Source organism: Schistocerca gregaria, chromosome 8, assembly GCF_023897955.1.
Source record: "Schistocerca gregaria isolate iqSchGreg1 chromosome 8, iqSchGreg1.2, whole genome shotgun sequence".
Lineage (NCBI taxonomy): Eukaryota > Metazoa > Arthropoda > Insecta > Orthoptera > Acrididae > Schistocerca > Schistocerca gregaria.
In genome coordinates, this window is record NC_064927.1 from 161,643,487 (window position 1) to 161,663,802 (window position 20,316).

Here is a 20,316-nt window from a genome sequence, read left to right on the forward strand (position 1 = left end):
GGCAAACCGAAACGATTATTGCAACATGACATTAGAATTCTTCAAAAAATAACGTGAATCGTCGGATTTCTAATCTCCTCAAACAATTTCAAAAGAGAGACAGTCCCTTCCGGAATTTCACGATCAACACTCCCGCTATCTTAGGAAATATCAAGAGACCCTAGTGCCATTTTCATACTTCAACCTGTGGCCACCTCCGTATTTCTCAATAAAAGGAACTGATAACTCGACGGCATCTTAAGATTACCGCTGGAACAGAAAATGTAGTTTTTTTCCGATTCACAACAAAGATTAAAGCCTAATTTGTTTCGAAACCAACGAAAATATAAGAATAAATATCGCTATTGACAAATGCAATTCAAAATATGGACTAAGAAGTGAGTTCATAACAGCCAATTACGTCACAGGTACCGTAAATACCTCTTAACCCGAACCCCAGCACGAAAATCAACTAAATTCCAGAGCTCCGGTGTATTCGCTACGGAATTACCAAGACCAGAGGACGTCACGATGCCGCACAAAAACTTCATTCCTTATTAACGCAATATCTCGACCCGTCAACAACTACAAAGAGTAATAATCAACCCAGGAGTAAACAGTCATTCAGTCCGCTCCAAAGAAGACACAAAAATACACTGTGTGAAATTTATTACACTCCAGCTGGTATTTTTTTTTCTTTTATGATACAGATGGAAATTTGATCGAGAGGTTCTGGAGGAAGAAATTGGATGAGAGTAGTTCACTGATCGATCTGCCAAACCTATCCCTAAAGCCAAAAACAAACCTGCATAAAATTCGGAATGAATTCAGCGATTAGTTCCGCATTCCTGAAGGAGAGATTCCATGGCAATATGATGTTTACTAAATGATGAGTCCAGAGCACTTACAACATTTAAAACAATAATCAATTAGAAAACGTTTTTACAAAACCCTAAATAATATTTTCAGATTATTAAATATTATTGTTAAAAATTTTAATAACTCTGATTTCGCTCTTTGTCACGTATAAAATTTAAAAATGTATTTGTAATGTATTTACATCATCGGCAGTGCTTGTTTCTTTCTTCATGACAGTCAGTGTTTCTGTTGCCTCTTGGTTTTAAATGGTCCTTTGTGATGAATCTTGCCTCCTCAGAACTTTCACACGTCAATTGAAATATTCGATGCTATATAAATTTTGGTCAGGGGTTTATTTCCTTAATTAAATTATATATTTCACATCTGAAGATATTTTTAATATATTTTATTCCTTAAAAATTGTTTTTCTGATAGTATATTTTTCGTTATTCATATCGGTACATTGGTAATATTGATCTTGAACCATGAAAATTAGTAATCACAATTGTAAACTCAAATGATCTAAAAACTAATTTACAGTGAAGATTCAGGTGTCATGCAAACAAAATTCCTGTTTTTGTTCATAATTTTCCTAATTTTATTGTTGACCATAAAGTCGATATTTTACAATTACAAGGTGCTGTTACTTTCTAAACTGTCAAAATTTGAAACCCTTGTTATGAACCATTAGGTGTATAAATCTTCACACAAATACTTGTTTCCAGAAACTATTATATAAATTTAATCTGAAAAACAATTTCGATTAAGACAGTCATCTTTGGACTACATCCTGTTCCAGAATGCAATAGAAGCTGAGTTCATAATACTTAAGAGATTTTTTACGCTAAGCACGTTAGAGTAGCGTGAGACAGCCTTGGATGGCGTCAGAGTGGCTTTAGCAGTCGTTGAAGTTGGTTCATGTGACTCCCTGATTAATTAAGTTTTTTGTCTTGTTTTGAAATGTTACACAACATTTGTCATTAACAAGTGGTGTTGTAAAAGATGTGACAAGAATGTAGAAATAAATGGATATGATGATGAAAATCAATACACTATTCCAGCAACTCATTATTTAAAGACTTGGACAAACTGTTTTAAAAATTCATACACGAACAAAGGAGACACACTGAAACTGACTTGGCAAGATAAGCATTTATCTTCCAATACAGAACACTTTCTCTTAAAAAATTATTTAAAAACTTTCAGAACTATTTAATTGATAGAAGAATGTATTTATTTAAACCTTAATTTTTCGTTGTATATGAACAATAAATAAGCATGCTTTTAAATCTTCCAGGAAAAATAGCTCGTGGTCATATGCGAACCAAATATTATTTACTCTTCTTCGTCTGGTTAATATTTTTATGATCCTGATAAAAAGTTGTTTTCAAATTGTGGATTTGTTCCAACTTCACTCACTAATACTTCAACAGCCAACTTCTTGTTGTTGTGATTTTTAGATACGGAATTACTAACTTCCCCTAACATTATGTGTGACAATCTGCAATCAGCTGCAACACTTTCTCCATTGGCCACATCTTGATAAGTAACGTATAACAATAATAAAAATATAAATAATAATAGACTGACGAAGCATTTTCCATTGTGCAATGAGAACAACTGAAGGCCATGTCTGTCAACATGTCCACATTACAAAATATTCTCCACAGAGGACCAAAGCAAAACATTAACATTACTGTAATTCCAAGTATCAGTAAAAAGTATTCAACGAATTCCGACCTGATCCTTGAGGACCAGCCACCATTCCATTACTCACTCTTACTACAGTATCAGCTACCAGTTAAAGTTTTTTTCGTCATTAGACAGTATTCTTGTAAACAGTATAACAGTTTCGCACCCACATTCCACTGACTCCTTTCTGCTCCTCTGCTCCCCTTTTTTAGTTCGTTCACGCATTTATCAGATTTTTGTCCAAATAACATATGAGTCTGTGCCAATACTCAGTTGTACACCGTTTTTGACCCATACATTATTGCACTTTAAACCTCTGAGTATAAAGTAATGAAATCTTCTTTGTGAATTTGATTATGCCTGTGTTTGTGTATAGTTGTATAGTTGCAAAAGATCATATATCTTTGGATAAACAATGTTTGCACAGCTATAAACTCTCGCTGATGTTTTGTGGATCATCTGTAGTCTTACGTTATGTGAGGATGACCCTGATAGATGGAAGACGATTGAAATGAACAGTAAAATAAATATTATTGTGAAACATCAATACTATGTGTTTAAGTTTTTAATATGTCTATGTTCCTCCACTTACCTGTGGACCATTCCTTAAATATTAAGTACATTTCATTTTATTTCACAATTTATACAGCATGTTACCTGTAGTATATTGAGAAATATTACTTGTAAATGCATACATACATAACTAATATTTCTAATTCAGACTAAACATTGTATGTAAATTAATACTTCCTCATTTGCATATTGATACCTCATATTATATCATTTTCGAGTGTCATTGTTGAAGGTTATCTCATCTTTGTCGCTTGATCCCAGCTGTAAACTATTTCTTTCAACATTTGCCTATGACTGAATGTGGAACTACCCCTTAGATGCGAACGCGTTGCTTTGTATAGGGACTTTCACGGTACAGTACAATGGGATTCTACGTATACAATGTCATGTGACTTTGTCGCTAGGTGTGTACCAAGCTTTAAAAAAATAAAAAAAGACCACTGTATATTTATTTAGTACTGACTCCAGTTCATTCATTTTTTTCCACACTTCCGTTTTCCATTATTTCTTCCGAAAATTAATGAGCAATCAGGATTCAAGAGTGAAATCTGTCAGTTTGGGACACCAGTTCCAACAAATGCTGGCCAAGGAGCACTCAGAGTTTATATGCTTTGTTTGAGAAACATGATGTAGAAAGTGTTTCAGGACGATCGGTAGCACAGCCAACCAGAATATGGAACACGATTATCCCTCTTCCTCGACAACCGATGCGGTGGGGAGTATTTGAAGCATTTCAAATAAAGAAACGCTGAACACACTGATCGAGTTGTAATCACAATGCAAAAGTTCACAACAAGTGAGGCGGCGAGGAGCGAAGAAAGGCTCACGCGGAAGATGATGACGTCAGGGGGCAATCGGACCGCCAGTCACGCTGCTCATAGCGCCAGCCAGCTGAGAGTACCGCACCTGGGGAAAAATAAAAAAGATTTAACTAACGTTCAGTACAAAATTTCCATATGTGAAGTATTTTTACTCCACAATTTGTTAGCCTTACAAAAGAATTATACAATGACGAGTGAAACGTTATGACCACTGCCACCGTGACACTGAATGCCTCCTGGTGGCGTTATCGGGCACTTGGCGCGGTAGGGCGCCGTAAGGAAAGAGTAATAAGCGGAGCAGAGAGATGGGGAAACACTACGAAAATGTCCTGCTGCGATACTGAAGAAGCTTTTTTTTTTTTTTGGTCATCAGTCTACTGACTGGTTTGATGCGGCCCGCCACGAATTCCTTTCCTGTGCTAACCTCTTCATCTCAGAGTAGCACTTGCAACCTACGTCCTCAATTATTTGCTTGACGTATTCCAATCTCTGTCTTCCTCTACAGTTTTTGCCCTCTACAGTCCCCTCTACTACCATGGAAGTCATTCCCTCATGTGTTAGCAGATGTCCTATCATCCTGTCCCTTCTCCTTATCAGTGTTTTCCACATATTCCTTTCCTCTCCGATTCTGTGTAGAACCTCCTCATTCCTTACCTTATCAGTCCACCTAATTTTCAACATTCGTCTACAGCACCACATCTCAAATACTTCGACTCTCTTCTGTTCCGGTTATCCCACAGTCCATGTTTCCCTACCATACAATGCTGTACTCAAGACGTACATCCTCAGGAATTTCTTCCTCAAATTAAGGCCGGTATTTGATATTAGTAGTCTTCTCTTGGCCAGAAATGCCTTTTTTGCCATAGCGAGTCTGCTTTTGATGTCTTCCTTGCTCCGTCCGTCATTGGTTATTTTACTGCCTAGGTAGCAGAATTCCTTAACTTCATTGACTTCGTGACCATCAATCCTGATGTTAAGTTTCTCGCTGTTCTCATTTCTACTACTTCTCATTACCTTCGTCTTTCTCCGATTTACTCTCAAACCATACTGTGTACTCATTAGACTGTTCATTCCGTTCAGCAGATCATTTAATTCTTCTTCACTTTCACTCAGGATAGCAACGTCATCAGCGAATCGTATCATTGATATCCTTTCACCTTGTATTTTAATTCCACTCCTGAACCTTTCTTTTATTTCCATCATTGCTTCCTCGATGTACAGATTGAAGAGTAGGGACGAAAGGCTACAGCCTTGTCTTACACCCTTCTTAATACGAGCATCTCGTTCTTGATCGTCCACTCTTATTATTCCCTCTTGGTTGTTGTACATATTGTATATGACCCGTCTCTCCCTATGGCTTACCCCTACTTTTTTCAGAATCTTGAACAGCTTGCACCATTTTATATTGTCGAACGCTTTTTCCAGGTCGACAAATCCTATGAACGTGTCTTGATTTTTCTTCAGCCTTGCTTCCATTATTAGCCGTAATGTCAGAATTGCCTCTCTCGTGCCATTACTTTTCCTAAAGCCAAACTGATCGTCACCTAGCGCATTCTCAATTTTCTTTTCCATTCTTCTGTATATTATTCTTGTAAGCAGCTTCGATGCATGAGCTGTTAAGCTGATTGTGCGATAATTCTCGCACTTGTTAGCACTTGTCGTCTTCGGAATTGTGTGGATGATGCTTGTCCGAAAGTCAGATGGTATTGAAACGTCCCCTTAGAAAAATTATACACGACTGTGCTTAAACTGACACACAATAGTTTTTAGCGTAACGCAATCTGACTTTCAATAATCCCTACAAGAGAATGGCCCTGACTAACATTAACCTATATGTTTCACAAATCACTTACCTCACAAAAATCTTCGTTACTCGAACTACTGCAATACAGCGAGCGCCACTACTGACAGCTAACTAAAAGATTCAAACTACGGAAGTCACTAACTACTGATAGGCACAGTTAGCAAATGAAAGATTTTAATAGAGAACAAACAATGTACTTACCTTTATAGTCATAATATGTATCAGTTCATGACACCAATTCTTACAAATTTCAAAACTCCGCCATCTCTCTCCCCACTTCCACCACCGCTGGCGGCTCACCTCCAACTGCGCAAGGCTACGCGCTGTTAGCATCCAGCTGCCGCTGCCCAACACTACAATGGCGAGTATTACAACAATGCCAACCAGCCACAGACTGCACACAGCACAGCCAGTGACCTTCATACAGAGCGCTACGTGGCGTTACCAGTAAATAAACCTTACTTCTTCAAGACTGCATGGAAATCCACACTCTTTGTTACCAGTCATTGTATGCTGGACCCTATTTCGTTTGTACAAGACGTGGGAATCTTCCCATTCGTAAATCAAAGGGGCTCAAGATGGCTAAAGTACCACTGAAACTGGTACTGCAAATAAAATAAAACTGGAAATTCAGACTGTTTCACCTGAAAACCAGCTTGGGTAGCGTCTTGTTGTCAACTTGGGTCCATCGCTTTGGGTGCGGGTTGTGCCACACTCCAACACTACCATCAGTTCTTACCGAATGAAATCTGTACTCATTTGACCAGGCCACGATTTTCCACTCGATGGGATCCAACTGATACGGTCACGAGCCCAGCAAACGCGCCGCAGACGACATCATGCTGTTAGCAAACGTACTCGCGTCACTGGTCTGCTGCTACAGCCTGATAAGGCCAAATTTCACCGACTGTCATGAGGGATACGTTCGTCGTACTTCCCACATTTACTTCTGCTGTTATTTCATTCAGTATTGCTTGTCTGTTAACAATGACAACTCGACGCGTGGCGCAGTGGTTAGCACACTGGACTTGCATTCGGGAGGACGACGGTTCAATCCCGTCTCCGGCCATCCTGATTTAGGTTTTCCGTGATTTCCCTAAATCGCTTCAGGCAAATGCCGGGATGGTTCCTTTGAAAGGGCACGGCCGATTTCCTTCCCCATCCTTCCCTCACCCGAGCTTGTGCTCCGTCTCTAATGACCTCGTTGTCGACGGGACGTTAAACACTAAGATCCTCCTCCTCCTCCTCGACGCAAACGCCGCTGCTCTCGGTCGGTAAGTGAAGGCCGTCGGTATCTGCGCTCTGTGTGTGTGTGTGTGTGTGTGTGTGTGTGTGTGTGTGTGTGTGTGTGTGTTGGGGGGCTTATGGGCACTAAACGTCGACGTCATCAGCGGCCTGACACACATTAAAAGGAACGAATGTGGGCGGAACTAATAAAATTGAAGCACACACGCAAAGAAAGCAGGTAAAGAAGGAAAATGCTACATAAGAAAGTAAAACGTAAGGAAAGGGAAAACGTCCGTGGTGAGAAGTAATACCTGACATTTGGTATTCTCGACGCTCTTGACACTCTAGATCTTGCAGAATTGAGTCCCACAACGGATTTCCGAAGTGGAATGCGCTATGCGTGTATCTCCAACCACCATTTCCCATTCAAAGTGTGTTAATTCCCGTCGTGGGGTCATAATCATGTCGAAAACCTTTTCCCATAAATCGCCTGAGTGCACATGACAGCTCCGCCAATATCCTAGCCTTTTATACCTTATGTACGCGATACTATCGCCACATGTGTATCTGCATATCGCTACCCCATGACTTTTGTCACCTCAGTGCATAACGATATAGCCCTCACCAGATTTCTGGGATTCATGTTACAAAACTATAGACGTTTGTTTTAGAGCATTACTAATGTATAATATTTTGGCACCTTACAATACTAAATGCCTATAATTTACTATGGGACAAGTTACTTTCTTTCCTCTTTCACCTGTTTTCAGATATTCTGTTGAGTTTATTGTCATGCTGCGTTGATACAAGGCGTAGCTGTCCCTTCCTGATGTTTCACACTTAAGTATGTACCTTTGTCTCTGTGATGAGAGTCTTGTTTTTACATCAGCACAGCAACTTTATATAAGTAGAGCGATTACACAGTCACAGACATTACATGGAAAGGACCGTGTGGTCATTCAAGGGTATTTCTTGCAGTAGTCTGTTAAATCTGTCAAGTATTGATACGCTGCTTAAACTACCTGGGCATGCAATTACTAGCATTTATTCATTTTTATTTACCAGGATATCATGCACACTTTCCAAAGGGTGGTGTAATTTAGGAAACACAAATTTTGGATGAATGGACAGGTCAGTTATTAAGTGCCCCTCCAAAAACAACGTTTGAAGCCAGGTGCAGTTTCATTGCTGTTTCAAAAGTGTCCTGCCTACATCTCAAAAGAGGGGAGGAGACGTGAGGGGCCAGAAGCGAAAAAGTTGAGACATGAAGATGAACAGTTAGTAGCAGCATTGCAACACAATTTTTCTACTAAAAAAGATTGATGATGCTTTCAGCTTCAGTTCTTTAGGAGAGCTACTATTGAATGCCAAGGAAGTGAAATTGCCTTGTATGTGGAATGTAACTGAAGGAAAGAGTGAGTCTGGTATTTTTTGAAGATCACAAGAAACCCATCATCACATATTTCCCATTCTATTATTGTCGATGCAGGTTTAAATATACCATTATTTAACAAAAATTTGGAACTTAAGTTATTAGAAAAAAGATCGTTTCCCCAAGCGGTAAATAAAACCCATGAAATTGTGAGTATATTGCAAGAGGTTTCAGACACAAATTCTGGGTACTCTGAAAGTTGCATGGAGTATACGGAAGAGACAGGGACAGAGAATTTAGGCGTCTTGGAAGATTAAGTTGAGGAGTGTGAAAAGGACACGTTTGACTTTATGTCTGAACAGACTTGTAATTGTCTAAGAAATTAACTGTAAGTTTGGTTCCATGTTAATGGTGTTTTGATGTTTGTGTTTGCTATTCTCTGTCATTGTTGTAAGTTTGTATATAGCAGGCATTAATGAAAGTGCCACAGCCAAGTGCTCTACACAGAATCTGCGGCATATTTAATGTAAACCAGTCACATGAAAAGTTTGGGGAAGTAACTCATAATCGTACAAAAAATCGAAATTTCAGTATTTGAATATCAATAATGTTAATATTGTTTTGAATGTTAATGAAATTCACATATTCTTATTTGGAAAACAGAGGTGGTAGCATATTGGGCATGTCATGTAAATCAGAACATGCAAATTCAGCATTTGTGTTTATGTTGCAGAATGGAGACCATTTCTGTTCAGTTATTACATGGTGTGCTATTAGCCATAATAGATGGCCTTGAATTTATTAGCTGCAGACTTTTTGTGTTTCAACTGACAACAAACTTAATGTTGTTGTTGTGGTCTTCAGTCCTGAGACTGGTTTGATGCAGCTCTCCATGCTACTCTATCCTGTGCAAGCTTCTTCATCTTGCAGTATGTACTGCAGCCTACATCCTTCTGAATCTGCTTAGTGTATTCATCTCTTGGTCTCCCTCTACGATTTTTACCCGGCTGCCCCCCCCCCCCCCCCCCCAGTACTAAATTGTTGATCCCTTGATTAATTATTAATTAATAGGAGAACAATTCCAGTGTTTATGTGGAGAAATATATTAATATCGCTTTTAAACATCCACTTTTATTAGTAACCAATCCAGGCTACATCTTGAAATGCATAAGAAATATTTGGCTTAATCAGAAAAATGAAGATATAGATATGTTTTATCCTCATTTTACAGCCAGAGAGGAACTGGAACAAAATAAATCTCCAGTATCATGTTTTAAAACATTGAAAGAGCTTTATCAAATTTGATAGGATTATAAATAACGGTCACTCAGTTACGATTAAAGGTTTATTAATCCTTTACCATGGTTTTGACAAATATAAATTCGTCTTCTTCAGAAGGAAAATGGACTCATAAAATCATACATTTACATAAACAGATGTTGAAGCCATAAGACTCTTGTCTAGGTCAATGTGACTCTCACCCACAAATATTAGCAGTTAAAATGCATAGCTGACAGTAGTAACCCAATAGTGAAGGGCTTTGTCACAAAACATTAAAATAAAACAATTGCACTATTGGCTGCAGAAGACGCATGTCACACACAAGGCTAGTGACTTGAGCCAACTTTCAAGCAAACCTTTGATTCTACAACTGGTTGCTAGTTATTTCCAATCCACCAGGTTTCTACGTGCAATATTGCTTAAACATAGTTATGTTTAAAATATACTTACTCTTAAATAACTTTGTCCTACATCATTAGCAAAACAGAGCATGAAACTTGAGTTGCAAATATTTAATCGACATATTTCAGAGGTCCTAGGAAGTAGATAGTTGTAAATTCAGTTTGCAATATGGATCATAAAAGGCTGAGTGTATTAGAATAACTCAAAATTATTTGAAGTGATGAATGTGGAATCAGTGGTTAAAAGGAAACACAATCAGGGTACATATATGGATCCTTCAACAACTGATAGTGTTTCTAAACCAATTTTTGCAAGATGTTGTACACTGGCTTGATGTGTGAAAACCTAAACGTCTGTCAAGTGGATTTCTTACAACAGCCAAATTTTTCCCTTTTGGCACACAACATATGCTGTCATAGAAATTCATCGTTATTGCACTGAACAGCAAGTTATTACGCACTTATTGAAATCCAAACTTCAAACAAATGTTCCCAAGTGTCGTTTTGGCAAATGCCTACTGCTAGGAGGTTACAATATAACATTTCAGTACACAGGTTTATGAAGCGGGAAAAAAACTTCATATTCAAAGTGTAATGCCTCTGATTCCAAATTCTTCTTCTTATGGCAATGTCACATTAGGGACCATTCAAAATTTAATCTTTTCAGAGTCTGAGGGGATAGACACTTTAGACATTTGTGAGGTGTCAGTGGAACATTTAGCATACCAGTGAGAAGCTACAGAATCTGTCCCCTGCGACCTACAGTAACAGATAACTCTCCATAAGACTAAGCAACTTAAAAGAAACGAAGTAGTGCAGTGTATAGCTGCTTACTTGATGAGATTATTAGGGGTAGCCCAATTATGCATGAAATATGGGTACCACACCTCACACAAGCATATCTATAATGGCTTGCATCAGACTATGAAAATGAACTTAGGTTCACTATAACAGTCTGATTTACTACTAAAAGACACCAAAATGTTTTATCCACTGAATAAACAATCCAACAATTATTAGTGGGACAAGGGATTGGAAACATTTCTGACAACCTCCTTGGCATAGGTGGGTGTATAATGATAGAAACACTATAAACCTGTGTTCGCAGATATGACCAATGATTGCGGAATAAGTCAATGTGTCAAGGAAAACTCCCAGAAAGTCATGAACAAACGCCAGTAGTTCCGCCTAAGCACATTGTGGGTGCAGCTAGCTGACTGTGAGATCAGCGAAACGAAACCTTGATGCATGATAAATCGTCTCTGTGAACGTAAATACAGCCCACAGTCCACTCCAGCGACGTATGAGAAAAGTGAATGGTTGCAGTAATGGCTGAGAATTGCAGGTTCAGCCCCAGCAGCTGAATTCCCCTCTAACGTGGAGACACCTCGCTGTGCAGCTCTAAGACGAAGCACACTGTGTGTGGCCTGTGGAGAAGTCTTATCTATGAAGCACCTGGAGCAAATGCTCGCTATAGTGCCGTAAAGAGACGTGCTTGTTATGATGCCCAGAGAAATAGTGCTTCTTACTCTCCTCTGCAAAATTTAGTTGGTTCTGCCAGTACTGGAATCTTGACTGCCAATTGCTACAGATCTTATGAGACCCGACTAATGATAATTTAACAAACATGTTACCAAATACCCTACTCTTACGGATTCTGCTGTGGTTAACCAATGAAGTACATTTCTTCCTTGGAGCATGGTAGAGGGCCAAAAATGTCCCCCACTCTGTATCAGAGTTCTTGTTACAGCCAACGGCAAGGGGTGCACCTACACACACACACGCACACACACACACACACACAAACACACACACACACACACACACACACACACACACACACACGTGAACTCCCTCCCACTACCAAAATAATTGCTATGAGCCACTCAGATATCTCCATTCCAAATTTTTAACAAAAACTCCAGGTGGTCTCCTCTGTGCCTAATTGCTGTGTCCCATGCTAGAAGTGTCTTGTTTTCCCCTGTCTTTCGCATTTTGTTTTGTTAAAAGCCATTATCTGTGCTTCATGCACAATGAAACTTTATAACGAACTGGGCTGCTCTTACCCGTCATTTCTGTTGTGCTTGGCCAGCAGAGCGCTTTTCCCAATGAGTTCCTGGTAGAGACTTTGGTTTTCAGCAGTAACATTTTTACGACCCACGTGGTGACGGCCAATGTGATGACTTTCGCCTTTTGCCAGCCAGCTAAAAGTCCCAGGCTGCAGCACAGTATAAGACTTCTTTACCTGTTGTTGTTGTTGTCTTCAGTCCTGAGACTGGTTTTATGCAGCTCTGCATGCTACTCTATCCTGGGCAAGCTTCTTCATCTCCCAGTACCTACTGCAACCTACATCCTTCTGAATCTGCTTAGTGTATTCATCTCTTGGTCTCCCTCTACGATTTTTACCCTCCACGCTGCCCTCCAATTCTAAATTTGTGATCCCTTGATGCCTCAAAACATGTCCTACCAACCAATCCCTTCTTCTAGTCAAGTTGTGCCACAAACTTCTCTTCTCCCCAATCCTATTCAATACTTCCTCATTAGTTACGTGATCTATCCACCTTATCTTTACCCAGAAAAGGGAAAAAAGATAGAGCTAATGACAGTTGGAGTCATATTTGTTATTATGCTGCACTTTTCAGATAGCATTAATGTTTTGATTCAATTTACTAGTCAGTTCTGGATATTGGATTATTAAACAGGTTACTGAACAGTTTTGAAAAAAAAACTGCCATCTAACATACACAAGGCAATGTAAATGAGGTAGACATTCTTTCATTGAAAGATAGCATCCTTCACTTTCATTGCAGGCTATTGTGCCTCAATGAAACTGTTATTAATAAAGAGTTGCTAATGAATGAACAGTTTAGTTTACTGCCACGACTTGACTATGGAGGATTAAAATATCCAACAGGTATTGTTTTGAACATTATTTTTGACATTAAATTGAATTAAATGAATGATATATTTTCTTCTGCAGCAATCAATACGCTACTGCATATGCAGTATCACTTGCTGCTATCAAAGAAACTCACTTTGTGTTATTTGATAGGTTTTGCTCCAACGGACATTCATCTCAGACAATAGTGAAACGGGTTGTTTGGGTTGGTGTCAACACATTTTCCGATAACTACTGTAAAAAAAGTTAATGGGACAAAATTTCAGAGAATACCCAACAAATACAGAAAAATCTTTGTAATTAATTTTACAGTTGAACATTCCAGTTACATAAACAGAACTTATTATGTCAATCTGTTCTGTCGTTTTTATGTAGCATATTCCATTTCAGAAATTGCCTTCTGTAATCGATACAGACTGATAAATGAATCTTTATTTGCTATTGCTGTGTTTCCTGTCTACATACTTTTCAAGATGCAGCCTTTCATTTTGCATCGGCAAGAAGGAATAACAGAACCATTTCTACCTTAAATATTTACACTTGATGTTTTATTTTGAGTTTCGTGTTACTAGTATATTACATACTTTGTGTCACTGTGTCAAAATACTTTTTAATTTCTATTGAAGATTTTTTTCAATGTAGAGAAACTTACACAATTTCTTTAATATTATGTTGCAGTTTTAAATACCTAAGTATAAATTACATTTTGACTTAACTTTTTGAAGTCCACTGCGTTTTCCTGCGTTGTTAGTAGGGGTTGGAGATGAAAAATGCATGGTTCCACAATTGTGTTCCACGATTTCCCAGCTTTTACAAAATCTCTTTTTCTTTCATGGCATTGGCGATTTTTTTTTTACGCTTCACTTTTCTAAATTTCACAAAAGTTTTTTTCATAAAAATCGGGCTTGAAGTTCACTAGTTCCACACTTGGAACTTGTGCACTCATGTTTTTGCCGACTCCAACCTCCGCTAACCCAAAAAACCAGTGACTTTAAAACACGTAAACAAGAGAAAGAGATACCAATGAGCATAGAAGATGCTTTATGAATATGTATGAATGCAGAATCTCGCGGCGATAACATTGAATGAAATGTTCTCGGCTTTCCAACGGCGTCAATTGCTTAAAACTACACGAGCTTTCGGTCAAACACTCCTTGGCTATTGTCAAGTGTTATGACTGCCAGTGGGCTGTTGGTGCGCCCTTATATACGCTAGCTGCCGGCTGTGACGTCACTGGTGCCCGTGACATTGCCATATATGGTATGTTTTGAGTCGGCGTTCGATGTGCTCTCTTGAATATGTGTGAAACGTGTCTGGCGAAAGATTTGTGTTAAATCGTAGTAAACCTAAGATGGAAATAAAGAATAATTTTAAATTTGTAAATAAAAGCAAAATGCGACTGGTGAGGAACTTCTCTTAAATGGCAGTATGTCTAAGACAAGTAGAAACAATAACAATTGATACGTAACATCAGCTGCAGAAGACAGCCACGCAAATACACTGTGAAGCAAAATTGAAGGATTACTTTTTCGAAACAACATAACTGTCTCCCATTGCGAAACGTAAATTTCAAATTTGGCTCAAAGGTGTCTACAACGTCCCTCTGTAAGGGTGCAAAAGCGTGGCACCCTGCAACTCCAATGGAACCGCCCCTTCCCTTGGGGTGTTGATTGGCCACAATACAAGAGAGTCGTTGTGCATCACGGAGAGATTTGCTATTAAAATTCTCACCTTCCCCCCCCCCCCCCCTCGCGCCACTCCCCCCCCCCCCCCCCCCACATAGTGAAATAACCAGAGGTTGTAGAGAGTTTGAGAGAGATCATTTGAGAACGACTGACAAAGGGGAAAGAAGTACAGTGGAAGAAGAATGGGTATCTTTGAGAGATGAAATAGTATGTAGGCCGCAGACGATCAAGTTGGTAAAAAGAAGAGGGATAGTAGAAATCCTTGGGTAACAAAAGAGATATTGAATTTAATAGATATAAGGAGAAAATATGAAAATGCAGTAAATGTAGCAGGCGAAAAGGAATACAAGCGTCTTACAAATGAGATCGACAGGAAATGCAAAATGGCTAAGCAAGGATGGCTAGCGGACAAATGTAAGGAGGTACAGGGATATGTCACTAGGGGTAAGATAGATACTGCCTACCGGAAGATTAAAGAAACCTTTGTAGAAAAGAGAACCCCTGTATGAATATCGAGAGCTCAGATGGAAAACAAAACCTGTCTTAAGCAAAGATGGGAAAGCAGAAAGATGGAAGGAGTATATAGAGGACCTATACAAGGGCGATGTGCTTGAGGGCAATATTATGGAAATGGTAGAGGACGTAGATGAAGATGAGATGGGAGAATCTGACAGAGCACGGAAAGACAGAAGTCAAAAAAAGGTCCCAGGGATAGACAACATTCGATTAGAGCTACTGATAGCCCTGGGATAGCCACCCATAACAAAACTATACCATCTGGAGAGCAAGATGTATGAGAGAGGCGGAATACCCTCAGACTTCAAGAAGAATATAATAATTCCAATCCCAAAGTAAGCAGATCTTGACACATGTGAAAATTACCGAACTATCAGTTTAATAAGTCACTCCTAGCACGAATTCTTTACAGACGAATGGAAAAACTGGTAGATGCCGAACTCGGGGAAGATCAGTTTGGATTCCGTAGAAATGTTGGAACACGTGAGACAATACTGACCCTACGATTTATCTTAGAAGAAAGATTAAGGGAGGGCAAACCAACGTTTCTAGCATTTGTAGACTTAGAAAAAGCTTTTGAAAATGTTGACTGGAATACTCTCTTTTAAATTGTGAAAGTGGCAGAGGTAAAATACAGGGAGCGACAGGCTGTTTACAACTTGTATAGAAACCAGATGGCAGTTATAAGAGTCGAGGGGCATGAAAGGGAAACAGTTGTTGGGAAGGGAGTGAGACAGGGTTTTAGCCTATCACTTTTGTATTTTTTTGGTTCTAATAAAATCGCATGTCATTCCAAGCAGCTGTGTCAATTTTTACCTCTCTATCTTTATTACTTCGTGATTTATTCAGTTTTCAAATTTATACTGACTTTTTGATCACCCGGTATAACTTTCCCCTCACATACATCTCGCGTATTTAGCACGAGGAGAAAATTGGAGAAATTAGAGCCAATACAGAGGCTTACAGACAATCATACTGCCTGCGCACTATTCGCAAGTGGAACAGGGTTGGAGGGATCAGATAGTGGTACCTTTGTATTAGCTGAAGAACCAATACCGTGTTCCTAGTGGAGGCCGAATTGCACGTTTTTTAGCTCAAGCAGGCTTGCGTGAGGAGGGAAGAACTATACTGACGTGGGATCTGGAGCTTGACAAGGAATGAGAATTCAGAAAGCGGCCGTCAGTAGTTAGATACTTAACTTTAATCCGTTAATGATGAACGTCGCTCTTGACGGTACGTGATTCACAATATTATCTGTTCAGAATAATTCTTCAAGTAATTATAATAACCGAATATGGCGCCTTGCTAGGTCGTAGCAAATGACGTAGCTGAAGGCTATGCTAAACTGTCGTCTCTGCAAATGAGAGCGAATGTAGATAGTGAACTATCGCTAGCAAAGTCGGCTGTACAACTGGGGCGAGTGCTAGGGAGTCTGTCTAGACTAGACCTGCCGTGTGGCGGCGTTCGGTCTGCAATCGTTGATAGTGTCGACACGCGTATACTAAGGGACCGCGGCCGATTTAAAGGCTACCACCTAGCAAGTGTGGTGTCTGGCGGCGACACCACAGGTACCATGACACACCGGTAGGTGTGTTGCGCGGTACGACGTAGATGCAGGGCGGCGGCTACTCACGTTGACGCAGTAGACGGAGTGCCGGCGCTCGTCGTCGCGGCGGCGCCGCCTGGAACGCAGGATGAGTGCGACGCCGAGCAAGCTGCCGAGCGCCACGACGGCGGCGAGCCCGGCCGCCTGCGCCACGCTCATGCCGGCCCTGGCGCGCGCCTTCCGGCCCCTCGCCGCCCCCGCAGCGCCGCGACGCCACTCTACGGCGCACAGCGAGCTAGCGTTGAGCGACGCCAGGCCCGCGTCGCGCAGCGACTCGGGCGCCACACACCTGTCGCAGCCACCACCTCGCTGCACCACCTGACAACCTCTCATCTCTACGTATGCGTAACAACAAAGCCGTAAACCCTGCCTTTCTATATGTCTTTGAACACCTTAATCTCCAAAACTGGTGACTTCACAGCAGGTTGCGGCAACATGTACGCTTTATTTAATCAAAAGCGGATAACGAAAAAAAGATATCAATACACATCGTAGAAACGTATGGAAGTACTGGGTAGCTATAATGAAGCAGCTGATCAAAGAGGTCCACTGTGGACTGCAGTTATTGTATGGCATTCGTAGACACTAAGGCGGTAATGCAGACCCGATTTAGGCTGAAAAAAGTCAGTTGCAGTCACAGCAACCAGGTGCAAATCCGGCGCTGTGAATGCAAGAAAGACCTATAGATATTTTTCCATGCGTAATGCGACGCCCGCTAAACCCGCTGGGCATAACAGGTAATAGGATCGTGGTAATGGCCAAGGGTTGAGTTCAGTTTCTGCTTCTAATTCTCATTTACTGTAATTGTGTACATACACTCCTGGAAATTGAAATAAGAACACCGTGAATTCATTGTCCCAGGAAGGGGAAACTTTATTGACACATTCCTGGGGTCAGATACATCACATGATCACACTGACAGAACCACAGGCACATAGACACTGGCAACAGAGCATGCACAATGTCGGCACTAGTACAGTGTATATCCACCTTTCGCAGCAATGCAGGCTGCTATTCTCCCATGGAGACGATCGTAGAGATGCTGGATGTAGTCCTGTGGAACGGCTTGCCATGCCATTTCCACCTGGCGCCTCAGTTGGACCAGCGTTCGTGCTGGACGTGCAGACCGCATGAGACGACGCTTCATCCAGTCCCAAACATGCTCAATGGGGGACAGATCCGGAGATCTTTCTGGCCAGGGTAGTTGACTTACACCTTCTAGAGCACGTTGCGTGGCACGGGATACATGCGGACGTGCATTGTCCTGTTGGAACAGCAAGTTCCCTTGCCGGTCTAGGAATGGTAGAACGATGCGTTCGATGACGATTTGGATCTACCGTGCACTATTCAGTGTCTCCTCGACGATCACCAGAGGTGTACGGCCAGTGTAGGAGATCGCTCCCCACACCATGATGCTGGGTGTTGGCCCTGTGTGCCTCGGTCGTATGCAGTCCTGATTGTGGCGCTCACCTGCACGGCGCCAACCAACACGCATACGACCATAATTGGCACCAAGGCAGAAGCGACTCTACATCTACATCTACATGACTACTCTGCAATTCACATTTAAGTGCTTGGCAGAGGGTTCATCGAACCACAATCATACTATCTCTCTACTATTCCACTCCCGAACAGCGAGCGGGAAAAACGAACACCTAAACCTTTCTGTTCGAGCTCTGATTTCTCTTATTTTATTTTGATGATCATTCCTACCTATGTAGGTTGGGCTCAACAAAATATTTTCGCATTCGGAAGAGAAAGTTGGTGACTGAAATTTCGTAAAAAGCTCTCGCCGCGACGAAAAACGTCTATGCTGTAATGACTTCCATCCCAACTCGTGTATCATAGATGCCACACTCTCTCCCCTATAACGCGATAATACAAAACGAGCTGCCCTTCTTTGCACCCTTTCGATGTCCTCCATCAATCCCACCTGGTAAGGATCCCACACCGCGCAGCAATATTCTAACAGAGGACGAACGAGTGTAGTGTAAGCTGTCTCTTTAGTGGACTTGTTGCATCTTCTAAGTGTCCTGCCAATGAAACGCAACCTTTGGCTCGCCTTCCCGACAATATTATCTATGTGGTCCTTCCAACTGAAGTTGTTCGTAATTTTAACACCCAGGTACTTAGTTGAATTGACAGCCTTCAGAATTGTACTATTTATCGAGTAATCGAATTCCAACGGATTTCTTTTGAAACTCATGTGGATCATCTCACACTTTTCGTTATTTAGCGTCAACTGCCACCTGACACACCATACAGCAATCTTTTCTAAATCGCTTTGCAGCTGATACTGGTCTTCGGATGACCTTACTAGACGGTAAATTACAACATCATCTGCGAACAGTCTAAGAGAACTGCTCAGATTGTCACCCAGGTCATTTATATAGATCAGGAACAGTAGCGGTCCCAGGACGCTTCCCTGGGGAACACCTGATATCACTTCAGTTTTACTCGATGATTTGCCGTCTATTACTACGAACTGCGACCTTCCTGACAGGAAATCACGAATCCAGTCGCACAACTGAGACGATACCCCATAGCTCCGCAGCTTGATTAGAAGTCGCTTGTGAGGAACGGTGTCAAAAGCTTTCCGGAAATCTAGAAATACGGAATCAACTTGAGATCCCCTGTCGATAGCGGCCATTACTTCGCTGAAGACGACACGTCTCCATTCGTCCCTCCATTCACGCCTGTCGCGACGCCACTGGAAGCGGGCTGCACGATGTTGGGGCGTGAGCGGAAGACGGCCTAACGGTGTGCGGGACCGTAGCCCAGCTTTATGGAGACGGTTGCGAATGGTCCTCGCCGATACCCCAGGAGCAACAGTGTCCCTAATTTGCTGGGAAGTGGCGGTGCGGTCCCCTACGGCACTGCGTAGGATCCTACGGTCTTGGCGTGCATCCGTACGTCGCTGCGGTCCGGTCCCAGGTCGACGGGCACGTGCACCTTCCGCCGACCACTGGCGACAACATCGATGTACTGTGGAGACCTCACGCCCCACGTGTTGAGCAATTCGGCGGTACGTCCACCCGGCCTCCCGCATGCCCACTATACGCCCTCGCTCAAAGTCCAAGTGCACATACGGTTCACGTCCACGCTGTCGCGGCATGCTACCAGTGTTAAAGACTGCTATGGAGCTCCGTTTGCCACGGCAAACTGGCTGACACTGACGGCGGCGGTTCACAAATGCTGCGCAGCTAGCGCCATTCGACGGCCAACACCGCGGTTCCTGGTGTGTCCGCTGTGCCGTGCGTGTGATCATTGCTTGTACAGCCCTCTCGCAGTGTCCGGAGCAAGTATGGTGGGTCTGACACACCGGTGTCAATGTGTTCTTTTTTCCATTTCCAGGAGTGTAGTTCCGCATAGACAGCGCGTACACAATCTTCCCAACAGAGCGCGCCCCGCTAAGCACAACAGCGCAGGCGCAGCGCTCGTTCGTCTCCGCACTACGAGATGGCGCTGTCTTAGAGACGCACCAAATTATGCGTCCACCGGTCCGCACATTAATATGTAACGCAGCCAATGAGATTGCTGCTAACGTAGAACCTTTTCTCCTCGCGGATCACACTCGCGCAGTGATACCTGAACGCTCGAGG

At 41.6% G+C, this 20,316-nt stretch overlaps 1 protein-coding gene across 1 annotated transcript in view; it reads right to left on the reverse strand.

The window, feature by feature from the left end:
• Window positions 1-1,228: 1,228 nt before the first annotated feature.
• LOC126284908 (phospholipase A2 inhibitor-like) overlaps window positions 1,229-20,316 on the reverse strand; it is a 172,875-nt gene continuing 153,787 nt past the window's right edge. The window contains exons 8-9 of the mRNA XM_049984170.1: window positions 16,742-17,003; window positions 1,229-4,008 (exon numbers count right to left, since the gene is read on the reverse strand). Of these exons, the coding sequence (XP_049840127.1) occupies window positions 3,946-4,008; window positions 16,742-17,003 (325 nt within the window). The 3' untranslated portion in view covers window positions 1,229-3,945. The remainder of the gene's footprint in view (window positions 4,009-16,741; window positions 17,004-20,316) is intronic.